Source organism: Lithobates pipiens, unplaced genomic scaffold (assembly GCF_037356315.1).
Source record: "Lithobates pipiens isolate NorthernLeopardFrog02 unplaced genomic scaffold, aLitPip1_a1.2 Scaffold_23, whole genome shotgun sequence".
Lineage (NCBI taxonomy): Eukaryota > Metazoa > Chordata > Amphibia > Anura > Ranidae > Lithobates > Lithobates pipiens.
Window position 1 is genome coordinate 302,971,994 of NW_027507785.1, and position 17,787 is coordinate 302,989,780.

At 47.2% G+C, this 17,787-nt stretch overlaps 1 protein-coding gene across 1 annotated transcript in view; it reads right to left on the reverse strand.

Moving 5' to 3' along the window:
• MSH4 (mutS homolog 4) overlaps positions 1 to 13,915 on the reverse strand; it is an 86,776-nt gene extending 72,861 nt beyond the window's left edge. The window contains exons 1-2 of the mRNA XM_077451096.1: positions 13,897 to 13,915; positions 8,065 to 8,232 (exon numbers count right to left, since the gene is read on the reverse strand). Of these exons, the coding sequence (XP_077307222.1) occupies positions 8,065 to 8,232; positions 13,897 to 13,915 (187 nt within the window). The remainder of the gene's footprint in view (positions 1 to 8,064; positions 8,233 to 13,896) is intronic.
• Between the last annotated feature and the right edge of the window lie 3,872 nt (positions 13,916 to 17,787).

Consider the following 17,787-nt stretch of genomic DNA (forward strand, 5'->3'; position numbering starts at 1 on the left):
GGCAACAACGTCCGGCAGAGGCATCCCAACAACCCCTACAGACCCAAATATCTCGTGCTGGAAGGGAAAGGGACCGGGCCACGGCCCCACGGTTGCATATATGGGGACAGTGAGGGTGAAAGCGCGCTGGTGGCCGCACGAACATAGGGGTCAGGGTGGGCCAGGGAAATAGGAGCTACTCACATCTCACGAGCCGCCTCGTTGGACGGTGTCCGTGAGCGGCGTCTGGAACGTGGCATTCTCTGTGGTTGCGGGCCGGGAGCTCTTGTCGCATCCGGACGACCCTGGAATCTCGGTAGGTAGCCAAGCCAGTCTGGAACAGTGATCGGATCCGTGCCAAGGAAGTGGAAGAGGGCCGGGAGTGTTTCTCGGGATCTCAGCAGGAATGTCCTCTGGTCTTTGACGAAGGTGACCGACAGGGGGAACCCCCAGCGGTAGGTCGCCCCGCACCGTCTCGCCAGCTCCAGAAGGGGCCTCAACAGGGCTCGGCGGTAAAGTGTAGGCCTGGAAACATCTGGCAGTATCTTCACGGGCGCCCCGTCAAAAACGACCTCCCCAACCTCCCAAGCCCTGCGAGTTATGGCCTCCTTATGGGTGTAGTGATGCAGGCGGCAGATAATGTCTCGCGGTCTGGCAGGGTCCGGGGAGCGGGGGCCAAGGGCCCTATGGACCCGGTCAATCTCAAAGCGTTCCGGGAGCTGGGCACCCGCAAGTCTTTTAAAGATGTCCGTCACCGTGGCAAGTAAGTCCGCAGAGCCTGTAGCCTCCGGCAAGCCCCGTATCCGAAGATTGTTCCGTCTACTGCGGTCCTCAATCTCCTCCATGCGGAGCTGAAGCTCAGTAGCCGTATCCGCCTGGGCTTTATGCTGGGATTCCAGAGCGATGACCCTTTGTGTCAATGCTGCCAGTCTGGTTTCCTCAGATATAAGTCTGTCATCCAGAGCCCGCACGTCCTGTTTCACTGCCTGAATTTCCTTCCTGTGAGCAGCCTCCACTCTCCCCACCAGTCCCTCTATGTCTGCCTTAGTAGGCAATGATTGCAGAATTGCTCGCAGCTCCGCATCTGCTCTGAAGGTGAGTGGTAGCTGTGAGGGACCCCCTGATTCTAGGTCCGGAGGGATGGGCGAGCTGGGGAAGATGAGGGGACTCCGGGACCCCTCCGAGGGTGCAGGCATATCCACAGGAGGCTCCGAGCACTCACCACGCGGGTCCGCCATTTTGGATCTCCGGGTGTCCGCGCTAGGTGTCCTGAAAAGCCGCTGTATGTCACCTCCAGCCGGCGTCAGAGCCGCCGGGCTGGTCTGTAATCTGTTCCGCTTCCCGTTCTTCTTCTTGGAAGCGTGCATCCTGCGGTACAATAGACGCTAGTGCCGGCGTGAGTACAGGCGGCCGGGAGCTCTGTACAGATGCGTCTCTACACGGCCATGTCCAGACCACGCCCCCCTCGCCGCAGCTTTTTATAGCGCCAGGGACCCCCATATACTACCGCATAAAGCTCCCTGATTGCCCCCTAGTTAACCCTTTCACCAGTGATCACCATATAACTGTTACAGGTGACGCTGGTTGGTTAGTTATTTTTTTATAGTTTCAGGGCACCCGCCATTTATTACCTAATAAAGGTTTAACCCCCTGATCACCCGGCGGGTGATATAAGTTTGAGGGTCAGATAAGGTCTGTGTCGCCCCAGGCAGCGCCAGGTTAGTGCCAGTACCGCTAACACCCACGCACAAAGCATACACCTCCCTTAGTAATATAGTATCTGATCAGATCTATATTAGCGTTGCCAGCAGTTTAGGTTTCCCAAAACGCATTGTTAGCGGGATCAGCCCAGATACCTGCTAGCACCTGCGTTTAGCCCCTCCGCCAAGCCCAGCCCAGCCCACCCAAGTGCAGTATCGATCGATCACTGTCACTTACAAAACACAACACACATAACTGCAGCGTTCGCAGAGTCAGGCCTGATCCTTGCGATCGCTAACAGTTTTTTTTGTAGCGTTTTGATACAGTCGCTGACAGCCTACCTGTGACTTACCTGTGAGTCTCACTAGTGTACCCCTAAATTTAGGGGTGTCTACTTTCCAAAATGGGGTCATTTGGGGGGGGTTTGTCATTTTATGGCCTTCAAAACTGCGATAGGTAGTGAGGAGTAAAATCAAAAATTTACACCCTTAGAAATCCTGAAGGCAGTGCTTAGTTTTCGGGGCCCTGTACGCGGCTAGGCTCCCAAAAAATCCCACACATGTGGTATCCCCGTACTCAGGATAAGTAGCAGAATTTATTTTGGGGTGTCATTTCACATATGCCCATGGCATGTGTGAGCAATATATCATTTACTGACAACTTTGTGAAGAAAAAAAAAAAAGTTTGTAATATTCCCGCAACTTGTGGCAAAATATAAAATATTCCATGGACTCAACATGCCTCTCAGCAAATAGCTTGGGGTGTCTACTTTCTAAAATGGGGTCATTTGTGGGTGTTTTGTGCCATCTTGGCATTTTATGGCCTTCAAAACTGTAATAGGTAGTGAGGAGTGAAGTCAAAAATTTACGCCCTTAGAAAGCCTGAAGGCGGTGCTTGGTTTTCGGGGCCCCGTACGCGGCTAGGCTCCCAAAAAGTCCCACATATGTGGTATCCCCGTACTCAGGAGAAGCAGCAGAATTTATTTTGGGGTGTCATTTCACATATGCCCATAGCATGTGTGAGCAATATATCATTTAGTGACAACTTTGTGAAAAAAAAAATAAATAAAATAAAAGTTTGTAATTTTCCCGCAACTTGTGGCAAAATATAAAATATTCCATGGACTTAACATGCCTCTCAGCAAATAGCTTGGGGTGTCTACTTTCTAAAATGGGGTCATTTGTGGGTGTTTTGTGCCATCTTGGCATTTTATGGCCTTCAAAACTGTAATAGGTAGTGAGGAGTGAAGTCAAAAATTTACGCCCTTAGAAAGCCTGAAGGCGGTGCTTGGTTTTCGGGGCCCCGTACGCGGCTAGGCTCCCAAAAAGTCCCACATATGTGGTATCCCCGTACTCAGGAGAAGCAGCAGAATTTATTTTGGGGTATCATTTCACATATGCCCATAGCATGTGTGAGCAATATATCATTTAGTGACAACTTTGTGAAAAAAAAATAAAAATAAATAAAAGTTTGTAATTTTCCCGCAACTTGTGGCAAAATATAAAATATTCCATGGACTCAACATGCCTCTCAGCAAATAGCTTGGGGTGTCTACTTTCTAAAATGGGGTCATTTGTGGGTGTTTTGTGCCATCTTGGCATTTTATGGCCTTCAAAACTGTGATAGGTAGTGAGGAGTGAAATTACAAATGTATGCCCTTAGAAATCCTGAAGGCGGTGCTTGGTTTTCGGGGCCCCGTACGCGGCTAGGCTTCCAAAAAGTCGACCACATGTGGTATCCCCGTACTCAGGAGAAGCAGCAGAATGTATTTTGGGGTACAATTCCACATATAACCATGGCATGTGTGAGCAATATATCATTTAGTGACAACTTTGTGTAAAAAAAAAAAAAAAAATTATTTTTTTTTGTCATTCAATCGCTTGAGGCAAAAAAATAAAATATTCAATGGGCTCAACATGCCACTTATCAATTTCCTTAGGGTGTCTACTTTCCAAAATGGGGTCATTTGGGGGGGGGTTTGTACTGCCCTGCCATTTTAGCACCTCAAGAAATGAGATAGGCAGTCATAAACTAAAATGTGACAACTTTTGCGCAAACCAATAAATATACAATTATTGACTTTTTTTTTTTACCAAAGACATGTGGCTGAATACATTTTGGCCTAAATGTATGACTAAAATTGAGTTTATTGGATTTTTCTAATAACAAAAAGTAGAAAATATCATTTTTTTTTTCAAAATTTGCGGTCTTTTTACGTTTATATCGCAAAAAATAAAAATCGCAGAGTCAGTCAAATACCTTCAAAAGAAAGCTCAATTTGTGGGAAAAAAAGGACGCAAATTTTGTTTGGGTACAACATTGCATGACCGCGCAATTACCAGTTAAAGCAGCGCAGTGCCAAATTGTAAAAAGACCTCTGGTCATTGACCAGCAAAATGGTGCGGTTTGAAAGTGGTTAAGCATACTTTTACTGTGTATAGACCATAGGCTGTTAATTTGCTATAGATATCTCTGAGTCTTGTACTGTATTCCTAATATTGTAATAGTTTTCTACGTATAGCATTTTTGTTCAGTAAAAGCCCATTTACAGACTGCAGAGCTCTCCGCTTCCTTGCTTATACCGCAAAGTAACCTTGCTAGATAGACGCAAGCAAAACAGTGTCCTTGAGTGGCCCAGCCAGAGCCCAGATTTGAATCCAATTGAACATCTCTGGAGAGATATGAAAATGGCTGTGTACCGACACTCCCCATCCAACCTGATGGAGCTTGAGAGGTCCTGCGAAGAATGGGAGAAACTGCCCAAAAGTAAGTGTGCCAAGCTTGTAGCATCATACTCCAAAAGACTTGAGGATGTAATTGATGCCAAAGGTGCTTCAACAAAGCATTGAGCAAAAGGCTGTGAATACTTCTGTACATGGGATTTTTTTCCTTTTTTATTTCTAATACATTTGCAAAGATTTCAAACAAACTTCTTTCACATTTTCATTATGGGGTATTGTTTGTAACATTTTGAGGAAAATAATGAACTTAATCCATTTTGGAATAAGGCTGTAGCATAAAATGTGGAAAAAGTGAAGCGCTGTGAATAGCTTCATGCGACTCATACAATGGAAGGGGGCTCAGTCAATGGTTTCAGTCATTCATCTGCTTCTCTATACCCAGTATTGCCATAAATATATGACATTGTAGGAACACTCTACTGGTAATGGTCACTTGTACTTAGAAAACCCTACTGCATGCACAGATTGTGCCCTGAGGCTGCCTTGAGCAGCACTGTGCATAATGGCAATTAAATTAGGTCAGTGTGTTTCCAGGGGCTGATAACTTGTCATGTATAAAAATTATCTATGACACTGAGATCAGTGGAAAATTATGCAGAAGTTGGAAACAGAGCAAGATGACTGAGAAAATGAAAAAAGGTATTGAAAATATAAAATAAAAAAAATACACAAAATAATAAGGGGAACTTATTCTAAACTACGCAGGCTTTAAAAGGCACATAAACTCTTTTCTCTTAGCCCTTGTACACACGGTCGGAGATTCCAACAACCAAGTCCGACGGATTCTGTCCGTCGGATTTTATCCGACGGATCTTGTCCGAAACTGTTGCATACATACGGTTGGACGAAGTTGTCGGAAAATCCAATCGTTCAGAACGTGATGACGTTATTTCGTTACGATGTGACTATGTTCACGCTGGTAGCCAATAGCTTTGGTCTAGGAATTTGATCTGAGCATGCGTGGCACTTTGTCTGATCGGAATTCTCTACACATGATCGGAGTATGTCCGATCGGACCAGTTTGTCGGAAAATATTTCCAGCAAGTTGGAAAATTTGGTCCGACGGATATTCCGACGGAAACAGTCCGATGCATACCACACACAGTCGGATTATCCGACAAAACGGTCCGATAGGACACATTCCAACGGATTCTCCGACCGTGTGTACAAGGGCTTAGACCTCTTTCACACTGTGCCGTCCATAGCATCGGCGGTAAAATGCTGCTATTTTTAGCAGTGTGTTACCGTAGGATTTGCAGCGCATTTCGGCCGCTAGCGGGACGCTTCTAACTAGCAGCTGAGAAAGGGTTAAAAATGCCCACAATGCGCTGCGATGGCGGTGTCTTGCCTGTGGTATAACCGGGCTGCGCCATTGATTTCAATGGGGAGCAGCGGTGGAGGAGCGGTAAACACACTGCTCCTTCACCGCTCCAAAGAAGCTGCCGGCAGGACTTTTCCTGACGCCCTGCCAGCGCACCGCTCCAGTGTGAAAGCCCTCAGAGACCATGGAGCAGCTGTTTGAGGCGGATTGCAGGTGCTATTTTTAACGCTATATCGCCTGCAAAACGCCCTCAGTGTGGACGGTGTCTTAATCCATGGATGTCCAACCTACGGCCCAAGACAGTTATGAATGCGGCACAACACAAAAATGGTAAACTCACTTAGAAATGATTTTCTAGAGGCAGGGGGACCTTGTAGGCGCTGCAGGATTTCAGTCCATCACAGTGTAGTGTGGTACTAATTGTTTTCTCGATGACTATGATCCAGCTGCCTTGAGATCATTGACAACATTCTCCCGTGCAGTTCTGGGCTGATTCCTCACCATTCTCATGATCATTGGAACTCCACGAAGGTGAGATCTGGCATGGAGCCCCAGAACAGGGGCGATTGACAGTTATTTTGTGTTTCTTCCATTTGTGAATAATCGCACCAACTGTTGTCACCCTCTCACCGAGCTGCTTGGCGATGGACTTGTAGCCCATTCAAGCCTTGTGTAGGTCTACAATCTTGTCCCTGACATCCTTGGACAGCTCTTTGGTCTTGCCCATGGTGGAGAGATTGGAATCTGATTGCTTCTGTGGACAGGTGTCTTTTATACAGGTAACAAGCTTTAGGGGAGTGCTCCTAATCTCAGCTTGTTACCTGTATAGAAGACATCAGGAAGCCAGAAATAGATAGGGCATCAAATAATTATTTCACTCATTAAAATGTAAATCAATTTATAACTTTTTGAAATTTGTTTTTCTGGATTTTTTTTGTTGTTATTCTGTGTCTCACTGTTAAAATAAACCGACCATTAAAATGAAAGACTTATAATTTCTTTGTCAGACAAACGTACAAAATCAGCAGGGGGATCAAATACTTTTTTCCCTCGCTGTAGTTTATCAAAAACAGCATCAGATATTATCCTCTTTTACTTCATATTAAAAAATATTACAAAAAGTAAGACTTTTTATTACTCAGATAGGTACCGTATATACTCGAGTATAGGCCGACCCGAATATAAGCCGAGGCCCCCAATTTACCCCCAAAAAAACTGGCAAACTTATTGACTCGTGTATAAGCCGAGGGTGAGACATGCCTGTCCATCCCTGTGTGTGTGTCCGTCCCTGTGTGTCCGTCCATCCCTGTGTGTCCGTCCATCCCTGTGTGTCCGTCCATCCCTGTGTGTCCGTCCATCCCTGTGTGTGTGTGTGTCCATCCATCCATCCATCCCTGTGTGTGTGTGTGTCCATCCATCCATCCATCCCTGTGTGTGTGTGTGTCCATCCATCCATCCATCCCTGTGTGTGTGTGTCTCCATCCATCCATCCATCCCTGTGTGTGTGTGTCTCCATCCATCCATCCCTGTGTGTGTGTGTCTCCATCCATCCATCCATCCCTGTGTGTGTGTGTCTCCATCCATCCATCCCTGTGTGTGTGTGTGTGTGTGTGTGTGTGTGTGTGTGTGTGTGTGTGTGTCCAGCCTACCTGTGTCCCGAGCCTCCGTCCCGTGCCTTGCCTCCTTGCCTCCGTCCCGTGTCGTGCCTTGCCTCCGTCCCGTCCCGTGCCGTGCCTTGCCTCCGTCCCGTGCCTTGCCAGGATCGCCGCTCTTCGTCGGCGCCTCGGCGGCCATACTACAATTCGAAAGCCGCGCCTCCGCCTCCGCCTGTGATAGGCGGAACACTGAATTTCCCAGCAGCCTGTGTTCCGCCTATCACGGACATCGTCTCATCCTCGTCCGTAGTACGAGGATGAGACGATGTGCGTGATAGGCGGAACACAGGCTGCTGGGAAATTCAGTGTTCCGCCTATCACAGGCGGAGGCGCGGCTTTCAAATTGTAGTATGTCCGCCGTCTGTCTGCTCGATACGCTGATCGAGCAGTCAGACGGCGATGACTCGAGTATAAGCCGAGGGGGGCACTTTCAGCCTCAAAAAAGAGGCTGAAAATCTCGGCTTATACTCGAGTATATACGGTACATTATATATATATCAGTGATCAGTAACTTGTGATCTGCTCAATTTTTTTCTGCTCATCAGCTATCCTTATTGTTAGTGTATTTTATATGCGGTCCGAGCAAATGCCTCTTCTTCCAATGTGGCCCAAAAAGGTCAAAAGGTTTGACGCCCCTGCCTTAAACTATGCGTAAAAAATGTAATACCTGGATAGCCAGCAACAGGAGTCTGGAGTTTAGACTTTGTGAAGTATCCTCCTGTTGCTCTTCCACAACTAGAAGAACTGGAATCCTTCCTGGAAGAACTCAAGACTGAGGGAAAATGAAAGGCATTTGTATTCTCTGCAACAGAACTTTGGTCCGCAAAATAGGATTCTATAAGTAGAAATAAGAAAAACAAAACTTGTGTTGACATTTCTCTTTTTTATTTCTACATCTCATAGAAGCATTATTGTACACCAGTGATGACCCCACATCTCTATAGCTGGACACTGGACCATGGTGACCCCTCTTCTCTATAAATAGACACCATGGTGACCCCACATTTCTATAGATGGACACCCTCGGTGACCCCACATTTCTATAGCTGGGCACCATGGTGACCCCACATTTCTATAGCTAGATACCATGGTGACCCCACATTTCTATAGCTGGACACCATGATGACCCCACATTTCTATAGCTGGACACCATGATGACCCCACATTTCTATATCTGGACACCACGGTGACCCCACATTTCTATAGCTGGGCACCATGGTGACCCCACATTTCTATAGCTAGATACCATGGTGACCCCACATTTCTATAGCTGGACACCATGATGACCCCACATTTCTATAGCTGGACACCACGATGACCCCACATTTCTATAGCTGGACACCACGATGACCCCACATTTCTATAGCTGGACACCATGGTGACCCCACATTTCTATAGCTAGATACCATGGTGACCCCACATTTCTATAGCTAGATACCATGATGACCCCACATTTCTATAGCTGGACACCACGGTGACCCCACATTTCTATAGCTGGACACTATGGTGACCCCACATTTCTATAGCTAGATACCATGATGACCCCACATTTCTATAGCTGGACACCACGGTGACCCTACATTTCTATAGCTGGACACCATGATGACCCCACATTTCTATAGCTGGACACCATGATGACCCCACATTTCTATAGCTGGACACCACGGTGACCCTACATTTCTATAGCTGGACACCACGGTGACCCCACATTTCTATAGCTGGACACCATGATGACCCCACATTTCTATAGCTGGACACCATGATGACCCCACATTTCTATAGCTAGACACCACGGTGACCCTACATTTCTATAGCTGGACACCACGGTGACCCTACATTTCTATAGCTGGACACCACGGTGACCCTACATTTCTATAGCTGGACACCATGATGACCCCACATTTCTATAGCTGGACACCATGATGACCCCACATTTCTATAGCTGGACACCATGATGACCCCACATTTCTATAGCTAGACACCACGGTGACCCTACATTTCTATAGCTGGACACCACGATGACCCCACATTTCTATAGCTGGACACCACGGTGACCCCACATTTCTATAGCTGGACACCATGGAGACCCCACATTTCTATAGCTGGACACCATGATGACCCCACATTTCTATAGCTAGATACCATGATGACCCCACATTTCTATAGCTGGACACCACGGTGACCCCACATTTCTATAGCTGGACACCATGGAGACCCCACATTTCTATAGCTGGACACCATGGAGACCCCACATTTCTATAGCTGGACACCGTGATGACACCACATTTCTATAGCTGGACACCATGATGACCCCACATTTCTATAGCTGGACACCACGGTGACCCTACATTTCTATAGCTGGACACCACGGTGACCCCACATTTCTATAGCTGGACACCATGATGACCCCACATTTCTATAGCTAGACACCACGGTGACCCTACATTTCTATAGCTGGACACCACGATGACCCCACATTTCTATAGCTGGACACCACGGTGACCCCACATTTCTATAGCTGGACACCATGATGACCCCACATTTCTATAGCTAGACACCACGGTGACCCTACATTTCTATAGCTGGACACCACGGTGACCCTACATTTCTATAGCTGGACACCACGGTGACCCCACATTTCTATAGCTGGACACCATGATGACCCCACATTTCTATAGCAGGACACCATGGTGACCCCACATGTCTATAGCTGGACACCATGATGACCCCACATTTCTATAGCTGGACACCACGATGACCCTACATTTCTATAGCTGGACACCACAGTGACCCCACATTTCTATAGATGGACACCCTCGGTGACCCCACATTTCTATAGCTGGGCACCATGGTGACCCCACATTTCTATAGCTAGATACCATGGTGACCCCACATTTCTATAGCTGGACACCATGATGACCCCACATTTCTATAGCTGGACACCATGGTGACCCCACATTTCTATAGCTGGACACCATGATGACCCCTCATTTCTATAGCTGGACACCACGGTGACCCCACATTTCTATAGCTGGACACCATGGAGACCCCACATTTCTATAGCTGGACACCATGGAGACCCCACATTTCTATAGCTGGACACCACGGTGACCCTACATTTCTATAGCTGGACACCATGATGACCCCACATTTCTATAGCTGGACACTATGGTGACCCCACATTTCTATAGCTAGATACCATGGTGACCCCACATTTCTATAGCTGGACACCATGATGACCCCACATTTCTATAGCTGGACACCACGGTGACCCTACATTTCTATAGCTGGACACCACGATGACCCCACATTTCTATAGCTGGACACTATGGTGACCCCACATTTCTATAGCTAGATACCATGATGACCCCACATTTCTATAGCTGGACACCACCGTGACCCCACATTTCTATAGCTAGATACCATGATGAGTTGATGACCCCACATTTCTATAGCTGGACACCATGGTGACCCCACATTTCTATAGCTGGACACCATGATGACCCCACGTTTCTATAGCTGGACACCACGGTGACCCTACATTTCTATAGCTGGACACCACGATGACCCCACATTTCTATAGCTGGACACCACGATGACCCCACATTTCTATAGCTGGACACCACGGTGACCCTACATTTCTATAGCTGGACACCATGATGACCCCACATTTCTATAGCTGGACACCACGGTGACCCCACATTTCTATAGCTGGACACCATGGAGACCCCACATTTCTATAGCTGGACACCATGGAGACCCCACATTTCTATAGCTGGACACCACGGTGACCCCACATTTCTATAGCTGGACACCACGGTGACCCCACATTTCTATAGCTGGACACCACGGTGACCCTACATTTCTATAGCTGGACACCACGGTGACCCTACATTTCTATAGCTGGACACCACGATGACCCCACATTTCTATAGCTGGACACCATGATGACCCCACATTTCTATAGCTGGACACCATGATGACCCCACATTTCTATAGCTGGACACCATGATGACCCCACATTTCTATAGCTGGACACCATGGTGACCCCACATTTCTATAGCTGGACACCACGGTGACCCTACATTTCTATAGCTGGACACCACGGTGACCCTACATTTCTATAGCTGGACACCATGATGACCCCACATTTCTATAGCTGGACACCATGATGATCCCACATTTCTATAGCTGGACACCATGGAGACCCCACATTTCTATAGCTGGACACCATGGAGACCCCACATTTCTATAGCTGGACACCACGGTGACCCCACATTTCTATAGCTGGACACCATGATGACCCCACATTTCTATAGCTGGACACCATGATGACCCCACATTTCTATAGCTGGACACCACAGTGACCCCACATTTCTATAGCTGGACACCATGATGACCCCACATTTCTATAGCTGGACACCACGGTGACCCCACATTTCTATAGCTGGACACCATGATGACCCCACATTTCTATAGCTGGACACCATGATGACCCCACATTTCTATAGCTAGACACCACGGTGACCCTACATTTCTATAGCTGGACACCACGATGACCCCACATTTCTATAGCTAGACACCACGGTGACCCTACATTTCTATAGCTGGACACCACGATGACCCCACATTTCTATAGCTGGACACCATGGAGACCCCACATTTCTATAGCTGGACAACATGGAGACCCCACATTTCTATAGCTGGACACCACATTTCTATAGCTGGACACCATGGTGACCCCACATTTCTATAGCTGGACACCGTGATGACACCACATTTCTATAGCTGGACACCATGATGACCCCACATTTCTATAGCTGGACACCATGATGACCCCACATTTCTATAGCTGGACACCATGATGACCCCACATTTCTATAGCTGGACACCACGGTGACCCCACATTTCTATAGCTGGACACCACGGTGACCCCACATTTCTATAGCTAGATACCATGGTGACCCCACATTTCTATAGCTAGATACCATGGTGACCCCACATTTCTATAGCTGGACACCATGGTGACCCCCACATTTCTATAGCTGGACACCATGGTGACCCCACATTTCTATAGCTGGACACCACGATTACCCCACATTTCTATAGCTGGACACCACGATGACCCCACATTTCTATAGCTGGACACCATGATGACCCCACATTTCTATAGCTGGACACCACGGTGACCCCACATTTCTATAGCTGGACACCATGGAGACCCCACATTTCTATAGCTGGACACCGTGATGACCCCACATTTCTATAGCTGGACACCGTGATGACCCCACATTTCTATAGCTGGACACCGTGATGACCCCACATTTCTATAGCTGGACACCGTGATGACCCCACATTTCTATAGCTGGACACCATGATGACCCCACATTTCTATAGCTGGACACCATGATGACCCCACATTTCTATAGCTGGACACCACGGTGACCCCACATTTCTATAGCTGGACACCATGGAGACCCCACATTTCTATAGCTGGACACCATGATGACCCCACATTTCTATAGCTGGACACCATGGTGACCCCACATTTCTATAGCTGGACACCATGGTGACCTCACATTTCTATAGCTGGACACCATGGTGACCCCTTTTCTCTATAACTGGACACCATGGTGATCCCACATCCCTATAGCTGGACATCAATGATGTCTTATCATCTCAACAGCTAAACACCAGTGATAACCCCACATCTCTATAACTGAACACTAGTGATGACCTCTCATGTCTATAGCTGCTGGAAATCTTGGTGACCCCATATTTATATAGCTGTGCAACTTTGATGACCTCTCATCTGTACAACTTGACACCAGTGATGGCCACTCATTTCTATAAAAAGACATCCTGGTGGCCCCCATCTTTAAGGTGGACATCATGGTAACCCCACATTTCTATAGAAGATATCACAGTGACCCCACATCTCTAAAGATGCCATCACGGTGACCCTTCATCTCTATAGAGGACATCATGGTGACTCCACATCTGTACAGAAGACATCATGGTGACCCCATATCTATACAGAAGACATCATAGTGACCCCACTTCTCTATGAAAGACATCCATGCTGACCCCACATCTCTATAGATGACATCAGTGTGACCCCCACCTCTCTATAGATGACATCACTGTGATCCCACATTTCTATTGGTGACATCATGGTGACCCCACATCTCTATAGATTACATCCTTGAGACCTCTCTTCTCTACAGAGGTCAACACGGTGACCCCACATCTCTATAGAAGACATCCTGGTGACCCCACATTTCTCTAATGGACAGCATGGTGACCCCTCATCTATATTGATGACATCATGGTGACCCTACATTTCTATAGATGTCATCATGGTGACCCCCTCATCTCTATAGATGTCATCATGGTGACCCCCTCATCTCTATAGATGTCATCATGGCGACCCCCTCATCTCTATAGAATTCATAATGGTGACCCTGTCATCTCTATAGAAGGCATAATGGTGACTTACTCATCTCTATAGAGGACATCATGCCGACCCCTTATCTCTATTGATGACATCATTGCTGACCCTTCATTTCTAAAGAAGACATCATGGTGACCTCTCATCTCTATTGATGACATCATTGCTGACCCTTCATTTCTAAAGAAGACATCATGGTGACCTCTCATCTCTATTGAGGACATCATGGTGACCCCTCATCTATATTGATGACATCATGGTGACCCCTCATTCTAATGATGACATCACGCTGACCCCCTCATCTCTACTGACCACACCACGCTGACCCCTCATCTCTATTGAGGACATCATTGTGACCCCTCATCCCTATTGATGACATCACGGTGACCCCTCATCTCTATTGATCACATCATGCTGACCCCCCATCTCTATTGATGACCCCTCATTCTAATGATGACATCACGCTAACCCCTCAACTCTATTGATCACACCATGCTGACCCCTCATCTCTATTGAGGACATCACGCTGACCCCTCATCTCTATTGATGACATCACGCTGACCCCTCATCTCTATTGATGACATCACGCTGACCCCTCATCTCTATTGATGACATCATGCTGACCCCTCATCTCTATTGAGGACATCATTGTGACCCCTCATCTCTATTGATCACATCATGGTGACCTCCAAATCTATTGATGACATCATAGTGACCCCTCAGCTCTATTGATGACATCATGCTGACCCCTCATCTCTATTGATCACATCATGCTGACCCCTCATCTCTATTGATGACATCACAGTGACCCCACATCTGTATATAAGATCACTTGTTTCTCACCTCTGGTCTGCTCTCCGCTGTTGCTGGCCCCTGTGGTGGGTGTTCTGTGGGGCCCCGTGGCGGAGCTATGGGCTCCAGATCCTCTGGGGGTCACTAGAGGCGATGGGGTCCTCAGTGGCCCGGATAGAGGAGGAGTTTCCCGGCCAGAGTAGCAGGAAGAGCCTGAACTCTCCGGCACCGCCCACCTGCGGCACAGTACACCCGCTCTGGGGTGTGGCGTCCCGGGTACACCCGGTCTAGTGTGTGAAGAACGTGCAGTACGGGGCGGAGTATACCAGACATCCCCTGCGGGCTGTGGAGTCACAAACACAGCCGATATGGGGCTCGGGGCCCTGCAGGTGCTCTGTGCAGCGTACGGGGAACCCGGGAAACCCGCCCGAGGGCTTCTTAGAGTACCGCAGACACCCGCAATCGGGCGTGGCGTTCCCGAAAACCCGGGCCTGTTGTGTGGAGAGCGGGATACGGGCTGCGCGATGCTTAGGAGGGAAGGGCGGGTGGAGACACCCGGTGTGGTGTGTGAGGGGCCCGGGAGACCCTCTGTGGGGTGAGGAGGACACGGGAACCCATCCATGGCCGGTCAGTGATGACGTCACTCCGCTAGGGCGGGAAATGTGAGGTGAGGGCCGGCCTCCTATCACCTCACAATACACATTCATCAGCATGAGCATTGATCTCTGTACCAGGCCCAAGCCACGGTTATAGTTATAATAAAATATTTATCATTTGTTTTCAACTTTTGTCCTGTATTTTCTATATGCCCCCCAGGAATGGCTGCATGACTTTCCTCAGGATGGTGACAACATGGAGCCTGGCTGTGTACTGTGTGCTTAAATGGTCACTTATTACGTGACCACTGTCCCGGATTTGCAGGGATAGACACGATTTTTAGCTACTTGTCCCGCAATGTCTGAGTCCCGGGAATCACAGCGAGGATAAGAGTCAGGCCTCGTTCACATGAGTGTACTTAACCACTTGCTGACCAGGCCTTTTTCTGATGTTTTTTTCTTACAAGTAAAAATCTTTTTATTTTTGCTAGAAAATAACTTAGAACCCCCAAACGGTAAATATTTTTAGCAGAGACCCCTAGAGAATAAAATGGCGATTGCTGCAATATTTTATGTCACACGGTATTTGCGCAGCAGTCTTTCAAACACAAATTTTTGTGAAAAAATACACTTTAACTACTTGGCGCCCGCACTATAGTCGAAAGACGGCTGCAGCGCGGGCCTTAATTGCCGGGAGGGGAGGGCGTCCCTGGACTTCCCCTTGAGTAAGTGCGCGCCGCGCTCTGTGATCAGCCGAGGTCCGAGGCTGATCACAGATCTGAGTAAGGGGTCGATCCTGGCCCCTTACCACGTGATCAGCTGTCAGCCAATGGCGGCTGATCACGTGATGTAAACGGAAGCTTGATAATCGGTATTTTTTTTTCCTCGCGCTGTCAGCGTGAGGGGAAAAAAAGCTGTTCACCGCCTTCTGTCAGAGGGACTTCGGACCCTCTCACAGAAAGCCGCGGCTGTGCCCACCAATGTCACCTACCAGTGCCCACTGTGCCACTTACCAGTACCACTTACCAGTACCACCTACCAGTACCCACAGTGTCACCCACCAGTGCCCACAATGCCACCTACCAGTGCCCACCGGTGCTGCCAATCAATGCCCTTTATTGTCTAATAATCAGTGCCACAGATCAATGCTGCCTATCAGTGCCACCTATCAATGCCCTTCAGTGCCACCCATTAGTGCCCACCATCAATGCCACCTCTCAGTGCTGCCTCATCAATGCCACCTATCAGTGCTCATTAGTGCTGCCTTATCAGTGCCTCCTATCAGTGTCCATCAGTGCAGCCTATCAGTGCTCATCAGGTCAGCCTCATCAGCACAGATCTGTGAAGGAAAAAAATTACCTGTTTTCAAAATTTTATAACAAACTATGAAACAGTTTTTAGTTTTTTCATAATTTCGGTCCCTTATTGTTTTATTTAGCAAAAAAATAAATAAAAAAACCCAGCAGCAATTAAATACCACCAAAAGAAAGCTCTATTTGTGTGAAAAAATAATAAAAATTGAATTTGGGTGAACTGTAGCATGACCACGCAATTGTCATTCAAAGAGTGACAGCGCTGAAAGCTGAAAATTGGTCTGGGCAGGAAGGAGGTTTAAGTGCCCAGTAAGCAAGTGGTTAATAAATAAAAAAAAATACAAAATTGAAAAGTTAGCCTGATTTTTTTTATAATGTGAAAGATGGTGTTACACCGAATACATAGAAACTTAACATGTCACGCTTTAAAATTGCGCACACTCGTGGAATGGCGATAAACTATGGTACTTACAAATCTCGCCATCATTTTGCCCACAATTTCCAATCATGGGACGCTTGTGCGATGCCAATACTTCTTAATGGTACCCCAATCGCACTGCAATCGCGGCAAATCGAAAAACTCTTGTCGGTCAAAAAGGAGGAGGTTTTTTGAGTGACAGCGGCGCGTGTTGCGATTGGAGTGCCATAAAGACGTAATGGCATTACACAAGCGTGCCACGATTTGGAATGGCGGCAATTCCGTCCGTGATCCGGATCGCTCAGGTGTGAACAAAACCTTAAATAAAAATTAAAACAAAATGTTGATGGTCGAAATACAATTCAAAATACAGTCACATCATCAAAACATGGCAAACAGGATAAATGGCCAACGCGTTTCACGCCTCATACGGCGCTTAATCATAGCTGAAGAAAGAGAGTGTGTACCTAAATATATATATAGGAATACATTTGGCTGATCTAAAAAGTGGACAGCCATTCAAAGATGTTAAAGGTAATCAAGAGAGCTAAACGTTTCTAAAAAGCTTCACCTGGCAAAAATGAAACACGCCTCAGAGTCAGAAATTGTCAGATAGAGCTATCCACACTGAGCTTGGCTGATGGATAGCTGATGGATAGCTCTATCAGCCAATTTCTGACTCAGGCGTGTTTCATTTTTGCCAGGTGAAGCTTTTTAGCGACGTTTACCTCTCTTGATTACCTTTAACATCTTTGGCTGTCCACTTTTTAGATCAGCCAAATGTATTCCTATATATATTTAGGTACACGCTCTTTCGGTT